Source organism: Sinocyclocheilus anshuiensis, unplaced genomic scaffold (assembly GCF_001515605.1).
Source record: "Sinocyclocheilus anshuiensis isolate Anshui unplaced genomic scaffold, SAMN03320099.WGS_v1.1 scaffold351, whole genome shotgun sequence".
Lineage (NCBI taxonomy): Eukaryota > Metazoa > Chordata > Actinopteri > Cypriniformes > Cyprinidae > Sinocyclocheilus > Sinocyclocheilus anshuiensis.
Genome location: NW_015552551.1, coordinates 355923 through 378286, shown reverse-complemented (window position 1 = coordinate 378286; position 22364 = coordinate 355923). Strand labels below are relative to the sequence as shown.

At 36.3% G+C, this 22364-nt stretch overlaps 1 protein-coding gene across 5 annotated transcripts in view; it reads left to right on the top strand.

Annotated features, from left to right (window-relative positions):
- LOC107664416 (calcium/calmodulin-dependent protein kinase kinase 1-like) overlaps window positions 1-22364 on the top strand; it is an 86222-nt gene that overhangs the window by 36071 nt on the left and 27787 nt on the right. For 4 of the 5 annotated variants that reach the window (XM_016454982.1, XM_016454978.1, XM_016454980.1 and 1 more), the window contains exons 3-6: window positions 8566-8809; window positions 9537-9700; window positions 19097-19144; window positions 19364-19417. In XM_016454982.1, coding sequence (XP_016310468.1) covers window positions 8671-8809; window positions 9537-9700; window positions 19097-19144; window positions 19364-19417 — 405 coding nt within the window. In that variant the 5' untranslated portion in view covers window positions 8566-8670. Of the gene's footprint in view, window positions 1-8565; window positions 8810-9288; window positions 9701-19096; window positions 19145-19363; window positions 19418-22364 lie in introns of those variants that run through there. The other variant, XM_016454981.1, reaches the window with a different exon arrangement.

Sequence of the window (22364 nt, the reverse complement as noted above, 5' to 3'; positions counted from 1 at the left end):
GTCCTCCTCCCATTTTCACCTCAAAATTATGGGGAAGCTGTGCCTCCCCTGCCTCCCCTGACGAGCCGCCACTGGTGGCAACGACTCCAAGATGCTTGAAGAAACTTATCTGCAAAGCTACAGTACTGTGAAAAGTCATGTCACTCCAGATGGACTGGATGATGGTGAGATCAGATCTCTGTGTGGAGCACTGGCTGTTGTCAGACTCTTTGTGCATACAAAAATCTCACTGGATTATTACAATTAATGACAAAGGGAATGTTTGGAAATGTAAACTGATATTTCCTACTGACACACTACAGCAAAAGACGAAAATAACTGGCTTAAATTTTTGTTGTTGTTGTTGTTGGTGAAAAATAGTGATATTATTATTATACTACTGATATTACTACTATAATACTTTTACTCAGTAATCTATCTATCTATCTGGAAATTTTTCTGCAGTGTAGTTTTGTTCATGGCTTTTGAGCATAAGGGCATGTTGTGCAACCTGTCCATGTTGGCATCTGCCTAATTTGGCTTCTACCAAGTGACAGATGGATGTAAGAGCATTTTTCATCCCTTTTAAAAGTTAAAAGTATTTATTTTGTTGTCCTACATATGAATGATCATATAGTTGCATTTTATTATTTGCATTAACATAGTTTTTTTTTCCAGCTTTCCATGACTCAATAATAGCACCTACTTGTTGAGAACCACTGTTGTAGACTGTAGAAAGTTTATGGTGACACACCATTCATTATTTTCTATTTCAAAGCACATCTTTCTCCCTGTGTTTAGTCAAGCGATAGTTTGCTGTTTATCTTGTCTAATAGCACACGGTTCCCGATCACCACCCACTGACTGATACAGCGCTAGAACCGTTTGGGTGCTGTTCCCTCACAGTTTGCATCAAAGCTTTGGTGTTGAATTGAAGTGAGAGGAGGCAGAACGTGGGTATGGAGCATTGCAGTCGTTCACCTCTCCTCCTCCTGTTTTCCCTCTTCACATTTCACCTCAAAATTATGGGGAAGCTGTGCCTCCCCTGCCTCCCCTGACGAGCCGCCACTGGTGGCAACGACTCCAAGATGCTTGAAGAAACTTATCTGCAAAGCTACAGTACTGTGAAAAGTCATGTCACTCCAGATGGACTGGATGATGGTGAGATCAGATCTCTGTGTGGAGCACTGGCTGTTGTCAGACTCTTTGTGCATACAAAAATCTCACTGGATTATTACAATTAATGACAAAGGGAATGTTTGGAAATGTAAACTGATATTTCCTACTGACACACTACAGCAAAAGACGAAAATAACTGGCTTAAATTTTTGTTGTTGTTGTTGTTGGTGAAAAATAGTGATATTATTATTATACTACTGATATTACTACTATAATACTTTTACTCAGTAATCTATCTATCTATCTGGAAATTTTTCTGCAGTGTAGTTTTGTTCATGGCTTTTGAGCATAAGGGCATGTTGTGCAACCTGTCCATGTTGGCATCTGCCTAATTTGGCTTCTACCAAGTGACAGATGGATGTAAGAGCATTTTTCATCCCTTTTAAAAGTTAAAAGTATTTATTTTGTTGTCCTACATATGAATGATCATATAGTTGCATTTTATTATTTGCATTAACATAGTTTTTTTTTCCAGCTTTCCATGACTCAATAATAGCACCTACTTGTTGAGAACCACTGTTGTAGACTGTAGAAAGTTTATGGTGACACACCATTCATTATTTTCTATTTCAAAGCACATCTTTCTCCCTGTGTTTAGTCAAGCGATAGTTTGCTGTTTATCTTGTCTAATAGCACACGGTTCCCGATCACCACCCACTGACTGATACAGCGCTAGAACCGTTTGGGTGCTGTTCCCTCACAGTTTGCATCAAAGCTTTGGTGTTGAATTGAAGTGAGAGGAGGCAGAACGTGGGTATGGAGCATTGCAGTCGTTCACCTCTCCTCCTCCTGTTTTCCCTCTTCACATATCCTTCACTCTGCTCTGTGCGTTCCTCCTCATCCGGAGGGACTCGCTTTAACAGCTGCATAAATGCACTCTGCTTCTACAAGGACGCCTGCTAGAGCTCAGCTCTGCCAGTGCAGGAAAAAGAGTGTGTGTGTTTGTGTGTGTGTGTGTATGCACTAAAGTCTGCTCACTGCATACAGATGTCTTGGATTGAAATGGATATCTAGCACCTGGGAGAACAATTCAAGCGTCTGTGAATGCAAACTCACACTCACACACTGAAAAACATGGTGTGAGTAATATTCTCTTTAGCAGGAGCTGACAGGCCTGTCTGGATGAGGTTAGAAAGTCAGCTAAATTTGCTAGCCTAAACATGCTAGCCTTCCAGAGACAGAATGGGGAGAAATTGCAAGGTTTAATATGACAGGCCAGCATAAGAAGTATTTAGTGTGATTTGAGCTAAAGAAGCTAAATTTATTATTCCATTTTTTACATATGAGTTTTTAAATACATATAAGCAAACATTCATAGAACATGTGAACACCCGATTGCATGAACAGGAAGATATGCAGACAGATAGAAGACATTTTAGGGCATTTAAGACCTGTAGCATGTAACATTAGTCTCTTACTTTCCATGGTTGTGAATGTACTTGTCTGGATGAGTCAAAATCTCTATTTTTAAAGATGAGTCTTAATGAACCAAGAATTCTCTTATGGTGCCTCTCTGTTGTTATCAGATGTTGTTATCAGATGGCCATCTGCCCAGGAGGAAGTGAAGTCTGAGGATTACAATATTCTCTTTTTTAACTGTTCTGCTAGTCTGTGAACACAAATTCACATGCATCTAGAGTGGCACAAAACTAATTTTATATATATAATGTGTGTCACAGCTGGCGTATCTGTATACATTTAGAAAGTCAGCTGTGCGTTGTTTCTACTCAGGAATGTTGTGCTTGTTGTCATATACTTTAACACACTATCATGGTGTTTACAGTGAATGTAATCAGTGTTTATAGAGAAATGCTTCCGCACATGATTTTGCTGAGCATGTTAGATTTTGACAAGCCAAGGGTGCGTGGCTGCCTAGTGGATGTGACTTGCAGTCTCTGCTTTGTAACTCTGTAACTTTGTAACTTTTTGTAACTCTGCTCTGCTCTTGTAACATTTCATTTCAGATGCCTGTTTTTTATTTTTTATTTATTTATTTTTAAGAAATTGCTTTCATTCCGAATGGATGGATTAAATTGATCAAAAGTGACAGCAAATACATTTGTTACATAATATTCCTATTTCAAATAAATGCTGTTGTTTTGAACTTTCTATTCTTCAAAGAATCCTTAAAAATATATATTAAGTATAAATAAAATTATTTCTGAAGGATCATGTGACACTGAGGACTGGAGTAATGGCTGCTCAAAATTCAGCTTTGTTATCACAGGAATAAGTTACGTTTTAAAATATAATAAAATAGTAGAGATGCACCGATTGCAATTTTCTCGGCCAATTCCGATTTCCAATTTTTTGGAAGTGTGACCTACCGATACCGATTTTTGCCGATTCCGATTTTCTTTCTAAGTACTATAATTGACAGCATATACAAACAAAAATCTATGCAAATTTCAATGCAAAAAATTATTTACATAATAAAAGAAATTATTAAACATTACAATTCCCCCAATCTGGACTAAGTTATATTTTCTTTCACTTAAACAACTCTCAAAATAAAGTGCTCTGTGACTGGAAAGAGGAAGAAATAGTTAACTTAAAATGAGTTTCTGTATGTAACAAAACAGATGTCATTTCCCACTATGTTTATAAATGGTCTTTTTTTTCCCCTAACCTTATTAAATGTGTCATATTTCACATCAGATTCTTACTTTGTTTCAATTAATTCAGTTAGAATAATAAGAAACTGTAGAGTTGTTACCATTCAAATGAAATTAGTATTAACAAACTCTATATTGTCACTGCAGAGGAAACAGAAGCTGCATCTGAAGTGGCATTAGATGCATTTACACAGACATTTTGATGAAGCTGAGGTGCTTTACACTGCAAAATTTCAAATGCATAAATAATTTTATAAGATTAATGTTTTACATATTTTTTTAAACATACAAATAAATGTTTAAAAAATGCAGTGATACCTTTAAATATGACTAAACCACCAGTAGGTGGCGGCAAATGTCTGTTTTAATGAATGAGTCATTTATTCATTAATTCAACCAATTAATTCAAACGGCTGATTCATTCAGATATGAGGCAAGTGACTGTCCTTATGAATGGGCCACTGAATCATTGACTCACTCGATTTGTTCAAAAACGTGAATTCATTCAGTAACGAAACACTGCTGTGTGTTGCTCATGACGTCATTGCCGGCGCCACTGGCAATAAAATGATCAGCTCTGAATCGGCTAGACGTGAGACTGACCGGCCGGTCACGCGAAAAATCGGCCGATTCCGATCTCTGGCCGGTCAATCGGTGCATCTCTATAAAATAGAAAGCAGTTATTTTAAATTGTAATAATTTTTCAAGATATTTCTGTTTTTAATGTATTTTCGATCAAATAAATGCAGCATTGGTGAACATATGAGACTTCTTTCAACAGCTTTAAAAAATCTTACCAACAAATTTTGAATGTTTCAAAGTGTTGGATATATTTAGAAACATTTAATATATTTATATAATATTTAGATTCTCAAAATAACATTTTATTGGATAAAATTGTATCTGTATTTTCTACAAACATGATTTTAATGTTAATAACTTAAAGGTTCAGTAACTTAGTAAAATAAATTTATACAAAATATATATTTTTTAAAAAGGGACCCAATTAATTTCATTTATTAATAGTGGAGAATATCAATACACACATTTCTTAAGTATATTTATTTAAAAATTAATTAAAAATGCACATCATTTGCAGTCTTATTTTTTTGTGGTGTTAATGATTGAATGATTGGAGCCTGTATGTGTGATCATAAATGAAGATATAAAATTCGATTTACATTCAAACAGATCTATATTATCAGTGCAGTGTGCCTGTGTTTATTGTGAGGCATTTCTTATGCATTGTCTTAGTAGGAATGTGTTTGCTCTCTGTATGTCCCAGAAACAGCCCTGGTCTGAATCTTCTGGTAGCATTGATAAAACTGCCTCAGTGCTGAGCCTGGCAGGAGGACAATGCTTTGACCCAGTGCTGAAACAGTTGCTCTTTGAACTCTGCGCTGTGAGACAGTGGTGCCGGAATGAGTTTTAGAATCCTGGGATTGATCCTGGTATGTTAGTGTGAAGGCCTGGCTCATGAATATTAATTAGCGTGTGTCAACGTTGCCAGGTAGTCTTGCTAGACTGTCTAGTCACGTAACCTATTTAATATTCATGAGCCAAACCTTTACCTTGGTATTTATTCATAAAATCATGTTCTGTGCAGATATGCTTTAGTTGTATAGATGATTTGGCATTGAGATACAATATTAGATCAGCTTTACATTTGCTCATATATTTTCCTTGTTTTAATAAACTGACTCATGTTTAGGATGACAGACTTAGCAATCTAAGGTTAAATTGATTGTGCCTATGGTTTCATTCAGATTACTGTCTCAGAGATTTTGTAGAAATATGCGTGGAGATATATCAATATACTTTCTTAGTTCAGGATAGGCCAACAAAACATTTTAATATCAGCCATTAAAATTCAGTTTAGTGGAGCCAGTTTTAAAAGGCATCTGGGGCTTGGAGAAGAAAACCTCCCATGTTTGGCCTGTATATTTTGGGTAACCTTGAGCAATACTATAATGTAGCGTGTCCCAAATACGTCAAATTGAGAGTGGCTCCCTTGACATTTGCGTTACAGGATTTTGCTCTGTTTCTAGAGCCTGTCTCATGCCTCAGTCTCTCCAGCCCGCTGTAGGACAGAAAGGATTTAGTTGTGATGACATTTCTATTGTTCAGCTGAATTCCTATGGTAATTCTCCATGCCCTCATAGAGGATTCTCTGAAATGGGTTGCATGTGAAACAAGACAATAGCAGTAAGAAATGAAGGGAGATGTGTGGAACGGTATTATGAGAGTGGATGAAGAAATTCATTCCTATGTCGTTCTCATCTGCTGTCTATCACTCTTCGTTTCCATGTAGAGAGCTGTATTTTGTATTTCCACCTCTTTTAGCTATAAAACAAAGACTCAAGCAGATGTCCAGCGCTGCTCTGATTCTCTCTGTATGAAGCGAACAATGTCTGATCATAAGAGAGACACTGATTTAAGAGGAGAGCACAGTGGCCTTGCTGCCAGCAGACGGACAGGCAGGGAATGGGACCCACTCAGTCTGTGCAAAGTTTGGGCACTTCAGCCAATGTGTGAACTATTTGCATATTCTCTCAGTCCTGAATATCAGACAGTTAGAAGATAAACATTTGACTGCCATAAATTGATTGATTTGGAGAGTAATGTGGGTAAATGGGAACATAGCATTTTATCTGTTGTTCTCAATTTACAGGAGCTTCATAAGAAGATGCTTGTGTTCTGTGGGATTAATGTTATTGTAAAATGCAGTGTAAATGATTTTGGGAGTGGAATATATGACTGTGTTAGCTTGGTCGATTAACAGAAGTGTTTTCTGTTACCAAATATCTTTAGTCATTTTTTTTGCAATTTGAATTACTTTTTCTTTTTTTAAGTATTTATTTTATTTATGTGATTTTAAATGTATTTAAAATGTATTCTAATTGGAAATTATAACAGTACAAATATTTGTTTGCAGTTACTGTACATTTATAATAATATTTTTGTTTACACTACCATTCAAAAGGTTGGGTGTTAAGATGCTTCTATACTTAAATTTTCTGTAATATGCTCTCCTTTTCTTTGTTTTGACCTTTTGTATATGCTAGTATATTTTACTGTTTCATGATTTGATATAATGTGCAGTTTGAGTTCAGGGTCCTGTAATGTTCCTAATGATTTGTTAGCTTTCTAAAGCTCTGTTGCAGTGGGTTGAGTCTGACTCTGCAGTGTGTTAATCAATAGGTCTCGGGCAGCCGTCTCACACACAGCCTGTGTGTATGGATAGAGGAAAAGACTCTCTCACTGTCTCATTCTTCCACAAACAAACCCCAGAAAGACAGATAGATAGATTATTTGAGTTTAAAGGCTCTGAGGGATGCACACACAAACACACACACAATTCAGTGAGTACAACGCAGTTCTTGTTCACAGTGGTGGCTCCTAATTATCTCTCGTCTGAGGAAATTGGGCTCCCTGAGAAACACCCTTTTTTTTTCAATTAGCTGGTCATGTATGGATGACTTCATTGGCACCTTGCTGCCAGTAATATTCACACCCTCCACACACTTAATGTCAGAAGAATGCCATGGAGAGCATGATCAAGGCATAACTGACCCTCATTAGAGTCCAAAATGAAGTCGAGGACTGATAATGTTCACCCAGAGCCTTTCATTTTTCTACTTGTTTAAGAAGGATGAGGAATGGGAGCAATGAAATTTGATTGGATGAATATATATAACCAGCTATGTTGCCATCTTTTCTTTTTAGCTTTCATGCATGTGGTTCGAACACTTCAAGCATTTTTTTTATAATTATAATTTATATAATTTATAAATTATAATTTTGTATAATTTATACGATTTTTCCTTTTTTTCAATTTTTTTGTCTGTTTATAGTTGCTTTTATTATTTATTCATTGTCAGTGCAACAAAGTTGAGCAGAGATTAATGATACGGCAACCTCTCTAAACCTTTTTGACTCAAAGGATCCCCACTCTATTAATAGAATACACTACAGTATATTAATATTATTTCAATGTTATTATAAATCTTATTATAATTTACAATTATTATAACATTTTACAGATAAATTCAAAAAATAAAAATATAAAAATAAAAATGGCAGAAATAAATATATAAAAAAAAAACACAAAATTTACTAAAATTAAATTCTAAACAGATTTGATAACAGAAAACACTTTCGTTATTCGCTGACACAAATCATCCACTATCAGATACATTCATCTGGTGTCATATGTTATTAACAAAACCTTGGAGTGTTGATATAGGTAGAGTAAATGAATTAACTACAATTAATTTTGTGATTCCAGGACTTTCAAGAAATGTATGTTTTTGAATAAAAACAATGGGGAGTGAGGGGAAAAAGACATTTGATTTCAGTTTATATCTTTATGTATGCTTGTTTTTAGCATTTTAATAAAGTTCAATTGTTTAACTTGTTAGCGTTTCACTGTACTGCCCATGGTACACTGCGTGTTTTCGGCAATTTAGGCAAATTTTACAGGAATGCTAAGGGGTTAAGTATAGTTATAATTAATGTAATAATAATTAAGTAATTTAATTAATAGTAATATATTAATTTAAGTAATCCTGGGGCCTGCTTGAAGGTTGGTTGAGGCTCCAGTGGGCCCCCGGACACCTGATGAGAACCAGTGTTTTAAGGGAAGTCAGTACACTCAGCAGAGATCTTGTTAACATTCAGTACTTGTCTACTTGAATGAGGAAAGACCAAAATCTGTGTAACAGTTTGACGAAATTACATTTCAGTAACAAACTCTTTGTCTCTTCCTTCCTCTCTATATCTGTCTATATAGCCACAGCTTCCTGTAACTGCAAGCCGATATTGGTGGAGGAACATTTAATGCGAAAAACCCCACACCCCCTCCTCCCTGCCTCCAAGCTCCTCCTACTCCATCGTCATGGCGATGAACAGTGATCCTGGTTGCATGGGGGTGGGCCCTGACCCAGACTCCTCCCAGACCACTGAGATGACTGACAAGATGTCTGCGGTGTCGCTAAAGTCCGATACCTCCTCCAGTGTAGTGAAGAATGGGACAGGTGTTAAGAAAGCAGTTAAACAGTTGAGTTTTACCGTTTTCGAATCCATTCAGCCGATCTCCGGGTCTGGCGGTAGCACTTTTAGCTGCTGCACCCATGGTACGGCAGCAAAGTTCCTTGATTATTACTCCGGAATGAGAGTATAGTTCCTAGCCATATCAGCCTAGAAAATCGTAAATTTTCATTTTCCGTCAGTCTTAGTACACGATGTAACACTTATGTTGTTACATCACTTGTGATGTTAAAACTCCCACCCGGGTGACACTACTCTTGAAGGTTGGTTGAGGCTCCAGTGGGCCCCCGGACACCTGATGAGAACCAGTGTTTTAAGGGAAGTCAGTACACTCAGCAGAGATCTTGTTAACATTCAGTACTTGTCTACTTGAATGAGGAAAGACCAAAATCTGTGTAACAGTTTGACGAAATTACATTTCAGTAACAAACTCTTTGTCTCTTCCTTCCTCTCTATATCTGTCTATATAGCCACAGCTTCCTGTAACTGCAAGCCGATATTGGTGGAGGAACATTTAATGCGAAAAACCCCACACCCCCTCCTCCCTGCCTCCAAGCTCCTCCTACTCCATCGTCATGGCGATGAACAGTGATCCTGGTTGCATGGGGGTGGGCCCTGACCCAGACTCCTCCCAGACCACTGAGATGACTGACAAGATGTCTGCGGTGTCGCTAAAGTCCGATACCTCCTCCAGTGTAGTGAAGAATGGGACAGGTGTTAAGAAAGCTCCGCCCAAGAGGCCACACCTGTCAGGCAGGAAGATGTCATTGCAAGAGAGAGGAACATACGTGTCTTCTGGGAGCGGGGCTGACCGCTATTCCCGCATAGCCAGACAGCCGACCATCGAGTCCAAACGAGTGTCCATCTCAGATTCGCAGGTGAGAAAATTTTTTAAATCTTCTGGAATTGGCAGATGCCGATAATTAAAAAAAAAAAGCCAAATGTTGGCTGATATATAAGCCTTGGTGATATATCAGTCGACCGCTACTGAATAGTTTTGGATTGATTTGCAGTATCAAGTTTTTAATAGTTACTGACATCTGGTCACCTCTGACTGATTTTATAGTATGAAATCCTCTCTTACATAGCATGAAGAGCTTTGTGTGTGTGTGTGTGTGTGTGTGTGTGTGTGTGTGTTTGAAGCAAAACTCATTTCCTGTGATTAGTGTCCAGATCATGTGTCGACCCATACAGCCAAACTTTAATAAGGCTTCTTTAATTCATACACAGCCTCAGCACCCTCCCCCTCCTAACAACCTTCTCCTATAAATGAATATATTTGTTCTGACCTGTAGAGATGATCTGTGTGTGTTTGGCTGTGTGTGTGTGCGCCCACATTTCTTCCTGGCCATATGTTTGTGTGTGTTAATGGGGCTCAAGCCTGTCTGAGGGCTGAGACATTGAAAGGCAGGGGTCCTCCTCATCTTCTCTCTGTAGTGTATCTGCAGTGTGAGAGGCTCTCTGCTTTGAGAGGAGCATCAGCTGGACATGTTCTTCTCGTCTGCTCTCACTCATCCGGTGAAAGGCGCAGAGGGGAATGACTCTATTTATCGTTTATCATTGATGTCGTTTGAATCGTACATTCATACTGGAGTACTTAAATTATATGCTTCTACTTACTAAAAGTCTGTCATTATTTACTTACTCTCGTGTCATTTTAAACCCATTTGACTTTTTCCATGGAACACTTTTTTTAATTAATTGATTAATATGGTTTGCTCATTCTTAATGATTTGTTTACAAATCAGACTCATCCAGTTGAGTCAGTAAGTTGTTCTTAATAAGTGCATTTACATGCATTTTTAAAACTTAATTTCTGTCAGACTGAAGCAATTATTTGTCATTTTTTAAAATGTCATAAAACTGCTATAGACCCAGTCTGACCATATCAGTCGGATTTTTGTGAAGTCAGACGAACAGATCTGGATATTGTGATTCTAGCTTATTTTGATGTATATGGTGATACGGACTGCTATTGTCCTCTTCTGGAAAGCTTGAGTTGGCATTCATTGTAATTGCATGGATAAGGGCAACTAGTGTGTTGTCAATATTACATTTGCTGTTCCACAGAAGAAAGATGGTCATATGGGTTTGGAATGACATGAGGGTAAGTAAATGATGACAAAATTTTTGTTTCTAGATGAACTAATCCTTTAAACCACTTAAAGGAACACTCCACTATTTTTGAAAATAGGCTAATTTTCCAACTCCCCTAGAGTTAAACAGTTGAGTTTTACCGTTTTCGAATCCATTCAGCCAATCTCCGGGTCTGGCGGTAGAAGCTTTAAGTTACATTTCAAATGACAAGGGATCAACTTATAATCATGTTTATATGAATTATCCCGTGAACTTATTCTCTCAAATTGCCTGGGTATGCGGAGCATTCGCAGCTTATGTGGACGGAACGCCACTGGCGTACCAGCGCTTCTGACATGTTGCCGGTACTGAGTCAAAGCATCAGTGTCTGGGTGATTAGAAATGACACTATAAAGCACACTACCCAGGAGGTCATTTGAAACTGGTAAACTTCTGGAAAGTTCAAGGACCCAGTAAAGGAATGCATTAGTAGTAATAAGTAATAAGTTCAAAACTAAGTTCTGCTAATGCAGAGAAAAGACAGACGATTTCATCAGAGATGGCGGAGAGAATAGTGACTCACGTTCAGATGGCAGAAAATTATTCTTTTCAGTGTGTATTTGGCTTAAAAGCATGAGTGTTTTATAATGAATGCAGGCTGAAGTGGTTTAGTGATTCTGCATGGATTGAGTGCATGGATGGGTTGAGTACCGGCACTTCTTTTTTTCCACTTCAAGCACTGGTATCACCTAAAAACACTTATACACTCTCAGAAATAAAGGTACAAAACTTGGGCGGTACCTTTTTGAAAGATGCACTTTTGTAGCTAAAGGGTCCATATTGATACCTTAAAGGTACATATTGTTACCTAAAGTATACAGGGGTGTGCGGGGCACAAACTAACCTGGAGTTAGTTGTAACACACATGGTTTAAACATTTCCACACATGCTAGCATAACAAAATTTAAAGTTTTTACTAGTTAGCAGAAAAAACAATCCGCACACGGTCAAATGCAGGGCAAAACCTCCTCAAAAAAATCTTTATTATAATGCTTAATCAGAGGCCGTGCAAAGTGCAAAAGTGAAAAACGTTTTCGAGACAAAAGCTCTTCCTCAGTGCCACATTGATTAGTGCACACCTGCACCCATTATAACATCAATATTCACCATGGACATCATAATATGCACACAGGCCCAAAAACACCATACAATATATCCAATTTTACCTTAAGACATTCCTATAAATATATTTTAATGGTAAAAAATTCCTCCATGCAAAAATACCTTAATACAACATTATTAATTAATTTCTTTCTTCATAATTACTTTCATGATTTTTTCATGTTTGTGAAACTCTAAGACTTATTTGTAGATCTCATTCTATTTATTTGTTAATATGTTTAATTTTTGTTAATCTCTTTACATTTATTTGTGGATCATAATCTATTTATTTGGAATGATGCAACATTTCTATCTCCATACATTCTTTTGGGGTAAATAAAGAAAAAAGCATACACTGTAATTATGAAACAAAACCACATATTTGTACTAGACAAGTGTGAAATTAATGTGGGAAAAAATTATTCTCTAAACCCCATGTGGATTTACACAAACTGACAAAGTCAAAAAATTGTTAGGTTATGCCCCCCAGCAGGCACCGGACGTCAATATAACGTCAGGTTGATGTTTGCCCCTTACGTCGGACAGGCATTGCATTTTGATTGAGAATGAAAATCGGGTTGACGTTAGTATTTGACATCAATTTGACGTTTTTAATGTTGGCTTAATGTTGGATTTTGGTTACTTTACAACACAACCTAAGAACAACAAAATATCAATGTCAGCTGACGTCGGTATTGGACATCAAATTAGACATTGAACTGACATTGAAATTTGGTCACCCGACATCACAGCCAAAATTTAACCAAATATCAACGTCTTATGAAGTGTTCTTTTTTTCTGAGAGTGGCAAATTCAAGATCAGAGCTGAATGATGGCAATAAATTAATCATAAATAATTATTTTTCACAAACATACTCTATTTACATCTTTATTATAAATAAAAAGTGTGTAATGGACACTTGAGCACATATATTCTTATGAAATATGAAAAAATCAAACATTCCTCAATCTTTTATAAGGATCTTATTGTTATTCTCTAATATCTCTGTACTGTTTGTTTTAGTGGCAGAAACGGCTGCAGGCTCTGATATGATCGCTGGTGGTTAGAGGAAGCCTCATAAAGCAGAGATTAGAGGAGCGCAGCGTATCTTTCCCACATTCTCACATGTTCTGCCATGATTTACGTTACTGCCTGTGAGATGGTTATCACTGGTGGAAAGAGCTGTGGAGAAGAGCTTTACATTGATTTACTGTTGTTGTTCTGCAGGGAAAATTATTCTTTATAATGTTGGGTTTCATTAGTTTTACAATGTATTGTTTCATTCATTGGATGCAGCATCTTGAGGAAATATTGCATTGCATCTCATTCGCTAACTATGGTCATATTTGTACATAAAAAACCTGAGTAGGAACATTTTCATGTAGAAATCATTATAAGCGATAAAAGATGAATTGTACACTACCATTCAAAAAGTTGTCTGTATGATTTTTTAAGTGTTTTTGAAAGAAGTCTCTAATACTCAGCATGGCTGAATTACTTTGATCAAAAATACAGTAAAAACAGTAATACTGTGAAATATTATTACAATTTAAAGGGCACGTATTATGCCCCTTTTTACAAGATGTAATATTGGTCTTGGGTGTTCCCAGAATATGTCTGTGAAGTTTCAGCTCAAAATACCCCACATATCATTTATTATAACTTGTATATAATAGTGTCTAAAAAGAGCTGTTTTGGTGTGTATCACTTTAAATGCAAATGAGCTGCATATTCCGCCCCGTCTTCAGAAGAGGGTGTGGCGTATACATCTCTGCTTTGCATAACTACAGCAATAAACAGTCAATAGAAGCAACATGACTGAGAGCGAGAGAAACATGTTTGAACCGGAGTCAGACACAGATGAAGGACAGACTCCGACAGAAGAAACACCTATGAGAATGAACCAGGACGTCTCGGAATGGTTATTTGATACATGTATGTATTTGTAGAGTTTTCACTGCCCATTTGCAACGATGGATGAGCAACACACATACACACAAATACTTTTACGCTATGCGCTTTAACGAAACGACACACGTACTCAAATAGATGATGGGAGAAAATGAAGACTCTCATGTTCAGTCTTGCATCCAAACACAGAACACCGGGATTGCTTAGACATTGTTGACGTTACAGCTGCTCGAGCACGGAGAAAATGGAGGACAGCGTACAACCAAACACAAATCGCTGAGGGAGGAAACTACGGTAATGCAGGACTGTCAGTCAGCGGCCGTGGGTGGGGCCTAAACAATGTGACGTCACATTGCTCAGAGAATCAAAAAGGTCTAATGAGACTGGTTTGGTTTAATGGGGATTAAAAAATAAGGAGTGGGTGGATTTTTATCATTGTAGGGTGGTTGTGTTCACACACTGCCAACACATATTTATGTCCATTGTCCAAACACCATGTAAAAGTGGATTTTGCATAATAGGTGCCCTTTAAAATAACTTTTCTATTTTGATATATTTTAAAATGTTGTTTATTCCTGTGATGGCAAAGCTGAATTCTCAGCAGCCATTACTCCATTATTCAGTGTCACATGATCCTTCAGAAATCTTTTATATATACTGATTTTGTGCTCAAGAGACATTTCTTGTTATTATCAGTGTTGAAAACAACTGTGCTTTTTATACTCTTTGGAAACTGTGGCTTTTTTCAGGATTCTTTGATGAATAGAAAGTTCAAAAGTACAGCATTTATTTGAAATAGAACTGTCACTTTTTATCAAATAATTTCATCCTTGCTGTATAAAAATATTAATTTCTTTAAAAAAAAACACCCGGTAGTGTAAAACCAAAAAACAGTCCTTGGGAATGTGGAATTTGTTAAGCTAAATATTTATTTATATTAATAGAAATGTGAAATATCCCTTAAATGGAGATGGTCTGGGTTTATATTATACTAGTTACTAACTGTGGGTACACAATTACAATAATCCAGATCCATCAACATTAGAACCAGAGTAAGAACAAAGTGATATGCATTTCATCCGGTATTACACAAATATTAATAAATGAGACCAATTTTATGTGGATCATAATTGATTTTTCAGAGGTTGAGGTGTCCTGTTTCCTTCGTATCCTGACACTGTTTATCATGTGATCCTGTATCTAATGGTCTCAACCTCTCATTCTCTTCCTTATTCTCTCTCTCCTTCATTGTCTCTTTCCCTTCCTCCCAGCAGCTCCAGTCCCAACTTTACTGTTTTCTTTTTTACTGAGACTCTACTGTTTTCCTTGACTTACAGGACAAGCGAAAAAAAAAAAAAAAAGGTCTGGGGTCCTGTGTCTCTTATCTATTGTTTTTTCCCTCACACTTCAGACAGCTGTCATGCACACACTCCTCTCTGCCTTGACACTCCAGCTGAAGTGTGAGCAGTAATGTGAGGCTGTTTTGGTTAAGGAACATGGAGTAGTCAAAGTAATTGACTGTCAGATTTCACATCACTGGATGTTTCTCTTCCTCCCTCACTTTTGCCTACACTCTCTCTGTGCGTTTGCTTGTTCTCTGTCTCTGTTTCTTTTTTCCTTTTGCCCTTTTCAGTTTTGTTCTAGTGTACTTTTTCCCTTCACTCACCTTTGCCCATAATAAACTCTTGCCCTTTCTATAAAATACTTTGTGCCCACTGTATCTCTAGCATTACCCATAAACACATGCGCACAAACCTACACCACTTACACGCTGTGATCCCAGATGTTATTGTAGCACAACATTTCAATGCACAATATGGTTGTATCTTACTTAAACCCAAGATTATCCAGTCTAATCCGGGTTTAAAAAAGAAAAAAGGGCCAACCTGGAAGAGCACCAAAGTGAAAATTGAGCCTGTGTGCTAATCCTCCACTGTCACGCTTAAACATTTTATTTCCCTCTGTAAAAACTTCAGCTCGCTTTCTTTCAAACTTCCTCTCTTAGTGTTCTCCCCTCTCTTTTCCTCTTTCATTCATCTTCCCTTTTTGCAATCCTTCAGTTCGCATTGCCCTAGGAGGCATTCCTCTGCATTCACAGGAAGTAGACGTGGCGTTTATTTGTTGTGACAGGGCTTAGATGTGATCTGACTCTGTGAGACCTTCATAGAGTGACTTGTGCCCTGTAGTTTATAACTGTGAAATCTCATTGAAGCGTTACCTGATGGTAGGAGCTACACAATAACATTACCAGCCTAGAAAACTTGCTGTTGTCCATGGACAGGAAAAGCAATTCAGTTTTTAGGCATATCTGTTTTAAAGTTGCGGCTGATTTTTCCTCAGAGCCCACAAGATATCCTCACAATATAGAGAAGAAACTAAGCATCCTGCAAAATAAAACATGTCACTAGACCTCATTATGGGGCAATGTGTGGATATTTCTGCTCTCTTCTTCATTGAATTGATATGAAAGTAAATATGGTTCAAAATGATTTTGTAGAGCCTGTGAGACAAACGATTATGAAACATTTATGGATAGGAAAGTGTAGACTACTATGAAATATTTATGTAATTAGCTTCAAGTAAAGGCTCTATTGTTCTTTACTGTCTAAGCCATGACAATATGAATAATTGATGAATGATATGAATGAATAACATGATGAATAATTGATGAATAATGTGAATAATATTCATTTTAATTAGGAATGCACAGTAGTATATTGGTATTGGATAGATATTATCAGCTGATATTATTTATTTAATTATACATGCTTCTTTCCTCTATTTTCACTTTGTTCTTACATTTGCCATTATCTAGCACTCACTTAATAAGGAAAATACTAATAATTGAATAACACTGTTAAATGAAATCAAATCTAAAAAAAAAAAAAACTAGTGCTATTTACAAGTTATCGCCATAACATGATAATATTATTGGTATAATTGTACTGTAGTATCACTGCATCCTTGATTTTGACTTCTGAACAAATTTAAGGTCTTGTCTAAACTAGCTATTTCTAGTCCATCTATAATCATTAAGCTATTGTTCTTGGTGAGTTTTGACCATCTGTGTGAGAGTGTGTGTGTGTGTGTGTGTGTGTGTGTGTGTGTGTGTATGCGTGTGTGTGTGCGTGCGTGTGCGTGTGTGTGTGTGTGTGTCCATGTGTGTGTGCACGTGTGTGTGTACCTGGTATTCATCACGTTATGGGGACCAAATGTCCCCACAAGGATAGTAATACTAGTAAATTTTTACCTTGTGGGGACATTTTTGAGGTCCCCATGAGGAAACAAGCTTATACATCATACAGAATGAGTTTTTTTGAGAAAGTAAAAATGCACAAAGTTTCCTGTAAGGGGTAGGTTTAGGGGTAGGGTTGGTGTAGGGCAATAGCACATACAGTTTGTACAGTATAAAAACATTATTCTTCCTGTTTCTCAGAATCTTTGTTTTAATATGTGTGCAAGTTCTGAAATGATGTTGAGCAGGGATGTAACTGCACTGTAAATCCATCTTTTGTTATATACCTCATTTTTAAAACCACATTTTTTCAGTACAGCACAACACATAATGAATCTAAAGAAAATGGCAGTTTGTTGATGTTTTCATTTTTCAAATGTAATTTTTCACATTTTCAAATTGAATGCTTTTAAAATAAACATAAAGGTCTCTTTTTATCTTCTTTATAATGCTACAAGATTTACAGTGCATTCCAGCTACTAGAAAGATAGGATTGTCACATTTCTGTTATGGACCCTTTTCACATTTCCGGGTTTCTCAGCAGCGGAAGTCGTCATAGTTGGGTTAAGTTGAAGAGCAGTGAATGGGAGAGTACCACAAATATATTTTTTGCATTCATTGCTCAAATAGCAAAAGAAAAACTCCACAATAGTGTTTTCGTGACTTTCAATAAAAGGAAAAAAAATTGATAACGGCTGTCAGAAGAGAGAACGATGTCAAATTTACCGTCCCTCCCATAGACGCTGCATTAGAAACACCCTCGCATTAGCGTTAACTGTTTTTTTGTAATTTGATGCAAAGGTGATATAATACAAAGAATAGTGTTGTAAATGTACAAATTTACGATGCTGATGAACATTCACAGAACATTCACAGTCTTGTGAAAAGAGTCCACTAGGGCAGAATTGTTTGCAGTAGTAATGTTCCCTGCTGTAGAGAAAAGTTAGCAGTACACCGAGGTTGCTGATCCAGATATAGTTATTGCTTTGCCAATTTGGATACATATGAGTCTTTTTGCACTTGCCAGCTGATTCACAGACATGAAACTTCTTTCTTTTTTTTTTTTAAGATGCATTTTCTTCTTTAATAATGTGGTCTTGTACTGACCATGGTTTTGGAGAAGTTCTGTCATAATTTCATGAATGGTGGCGATAATGCTGTTACTTCAGAAATTGATTACTCTAGGCTGATCTTCTAAAGGCATCTTAACCAATCAGATGGATTTATGCAAATGACTGGATACATCTTCAGACTTAGAAAATACATTAATTGCAGCAGTTGATACAGACATGGCATCATCTCATGGGCACAATAAAATGATGGCTTATTAAAAACAGAAGTCAATGATGAAATCCAGGGGGAAAAAATCCAGAAAAACTGAAAATGTTTTTATTTGACTTTTCATGAATTTACTCTATTTGTTCCCAAATTCAAAATACTTACATGAAAATGTAAGGCTTGATTTTATTGCTGAATAACATTTTAAAATATATTTTACATATTTAATGAATTAAATTATGTAAAATGACCTTAATATCAATTAATAAAAGATGATTGAAAGTTCTTTAATGAAAACCAATATTAAAATGCCTTTTCATTGGATCAGTCTTTCTGCCAGTAGTAAAATGTTAGGCTATGGGAAACTGAGACTGTGGTATTTGCCTTCATAGTCAACCAGTGCACAAAATTATTTTAAAATCATTTCCATGTAGAATAGGTTATGAAACAAATGCAGAGATTTGTTATTTCCTCCTGTAACTGGCTTACATGTTCCCGCTAGTGTGTAATATATTAATATTGTATCCTTTGTGTGTGCAGCTGGGATTGATTCCATTCTCTCTCTGTCTCTGTTCTTCTCTCTCTTTCTTTCTTCCTTTTTCACAATCTCAGGATTGCACCCAGCTTAACCAGTACAAGTTAAAGAGTGAGATTGGGAAGGTAAGCCCACCTACATCATACTTAGATTGCGTTATTTCGATAGTCGACATGCATATAGACATCAGAAAAATCTAATGGCCATGTTGTGTTTCAAAGCAGTCATTCAGGCATTCAGACACTGACCCTTACTGACCCATAGCACAGTCTCATAATCTGACTCATCTCACTCTATGTATTTTGTTTTTCTTTTTTCCTCTATCCATTTCTTCTGTCTTGAAGGGCTCATATGGTGTTGTCAAGTTGGCGTACAACGAGGATGATGACAAATATTACGTAAGTATATTTTAAAACTAAATAACTTGTCCCTGTTGCATCATCCTAACTACTGACTGAATTTGGTGATGCTATAGTTGTGAAAAAATGACACAGTTAAGCTTTAAAAACAGTTATGAAGTGCATATTGTGGAAAAGAGAAAATGTAAAGTAAAGCTAAAAAAACAATATACTAGGCAAAAGAGATTGGAAGAGAAAAGAGGCTTGACAGAGAGGATGATGGAGGAGAGGCAGGATAGACTGAACGGTTATAAAAATGAGAGCAGATGGGGAAGGGTTGTGATATAACAGAAATGGCAGGACTGTGCAGCAGTCATTAATTTCATTTGGAGCTGTTTATATCTGCCCCCAAACACCATCACTGTTGATCACAATATGTACGCAACTGAGCAAACACACATACACATAAATAGACATACAGGAAGATGTCATTTTACTGTCCTCAGAGAAAAATGGCTTATTTCATAATTTTTCTCTTATTCTTTATACATTAGTTGGACCGCAAAGAACACAAGCATAAAAGGTTCTGTTCAAGTTTACATTTGATGTTTTTTAGCCTTTTTGTAAGCAAAACATGAAAATTGTTCTGCGGTGTGATCCTCATTGTGAACTGAAATGCAGAAACATCAAAATAAACAATATGGACAGGAATAAAATGTAAATACTATATATATATATAATATTGTTAAAAAGTAATATTTTGTCACCTAGCCCTACAGTAGGAATTATTAGTTTCCAAATGTGCTAATCAGGTCCCCACAGGAAGTAAATAAGATATTTTTCAAGCTTTTCAAGAAAAGGTACATGACAGAAAGTGAGATTTTCAGCATTAATGAGCATAAAATAAGTTAAAGCTGTGTTTATCTGTGTGTATGGAGGTGGCATATGGGAGCCTAACAGTTGGAAACAATGTGTCAGAATAGCTGAATACCTTGAAATTTCTTGCAGTGTGACATAAAAGTACTTTACTCAGCATTTTTTAAATTGTATTTTGATTGTGTATTTTTTATAAGCTCATATTAAAGGAATAGCTCACCCAAAAGGGAAATTTTGCTGAAAATGTACTCACGCTCAGGCCTTCCTAGATTAGTTTTTTTTTCCTTATCAGAACAGATTAGGAGAAATTTAGCATTACATCACTTGTATTAATCGTCTTAATGATGAAACTCACAGCTTTTCACTTCACAAGATGTTAATTAATGGACTGGAGTCCTTTGATTCCTTGTGGATTGTTATTATGTTTTTATGAGTTGTTTGTCTCATTCTGATGGCACCCATTCACCACAGAGGATCCATTGGTGAGCAAGGGATGCAATGATAAATTTCTCCAAATCTGTTCCAATAATAATAATTAAAAAAACATCTACATCTTGGATGGTTGGAGGGTGAGTAAATATTCAGCAACATTTTCATTTTTGAGTGAACTAATGGAGAGACTATATGGAATGTGTGTAAAGGATGTAAATATGCTCAAAAGGTTTAGATGCTAAATAAGGGACACACGGTGTAAAAGACTTTGATTGACATGTTGTTGGTGCTAGACAGGGTGCTTTCAGAGTCTGATATGTCGGATGGACAGACTCTTGTGTGCACCGCTATCTCCAGAATGTACGAGTAGTGCTAAAGAAAATCACATCTATTGAGAGCCTATTCACTGGATGAAAACACTTTATAAATGAGAGAGGTTAGATGAGATTGATCAGACTCCTTCATGCTGAGAAAAAGGCCACAAACACTCAAACTAGCACTTCTCACAACAGGAGAAAGGCACAGCTGAAATCATAACCTTGAAGAGAATGGGCTTTCAACAGCAGAACGCTGTTCCCGGATCCTCTTCTGATGGACTATATATATGAGCTGTAAACTGGATGGCTCAACAGTGGGGAAAAAGAAAAAAAAATTCTTGGTTTTTCTGAAGAATTCACAATAGAAGGATCAAAATCCAACATGACGTCATTTATCAGTATATAAAGGGCATTTTATTTGGTATTAGGTGTACCTAATAATGCTATTTTTCTCCCTTGTTTGTATTTCGTCTTTTTGCAGGTCTCCTGATCACATTTGAATATTTTCCTCTCCTCCTCATAATCATCTGTCATAACAGACAGTGTGTCTGAAAGCAAAATATAGCTCCCAGTTCCTATCTGCATTCATTCATTCATGCTGTGTGGATATTTAATAGCAAGGTTAAATAGAGGACAGAGATCAAATCCCTTCATAAAGGCAGAGTAGAGTGAGGCTGCCCCGTCTCTGGTCTTTTCACTCCACTGGCCTCACAAACCTACAGTATCTCTTTTTTACTTTACAGGTAGAATGAATCCTGAAATTATATCTTGTTCTTCATTTTTCTGTAATTGTTCTCCTCTTTGCAACATCTGACCATTTTCTTTCACTCTTTTTCCACCGTAGTTGAAATATGATTTTCAGAAACCATTCATTTTGATATTTGTCTTGTCATTCAAACTCAATTTATGAAAGCAATATGGGTTTTGCTGTAGAAAACAAACCTTTGAATAATATTATAATAATATAATACAATGTTGCATTATTGTCTTGATTGTTTTATTTATGGTACATTACAATGTATGGTTAATATGGTTAATTACAATGTAATTTATAATATAATGTATAACTGTTTTTGACACTGATAGTAATGTTATATTTCTAGAAATGTTCCTTGCGCTCCTCATCATCATATTAGAATTATTTCTAAAAGATCATGTGACACTGAAGACTGGAATAATGGCTGCTGAAAGTTGAGCTTTGTCATCACAGGAATAAATTACATTTTAAAATATATAAAAATAGAAAACAGCTATTTTTAATTGTTGTAATATGTCACAATATTACTGTTTTTACTGTATATTTGATCAAATATGTGTAGCCTTAAGCATTAGCAAAAAAGGAACAACAGAAAAGTAGCGAGTAGAAAAGCTATATATATATA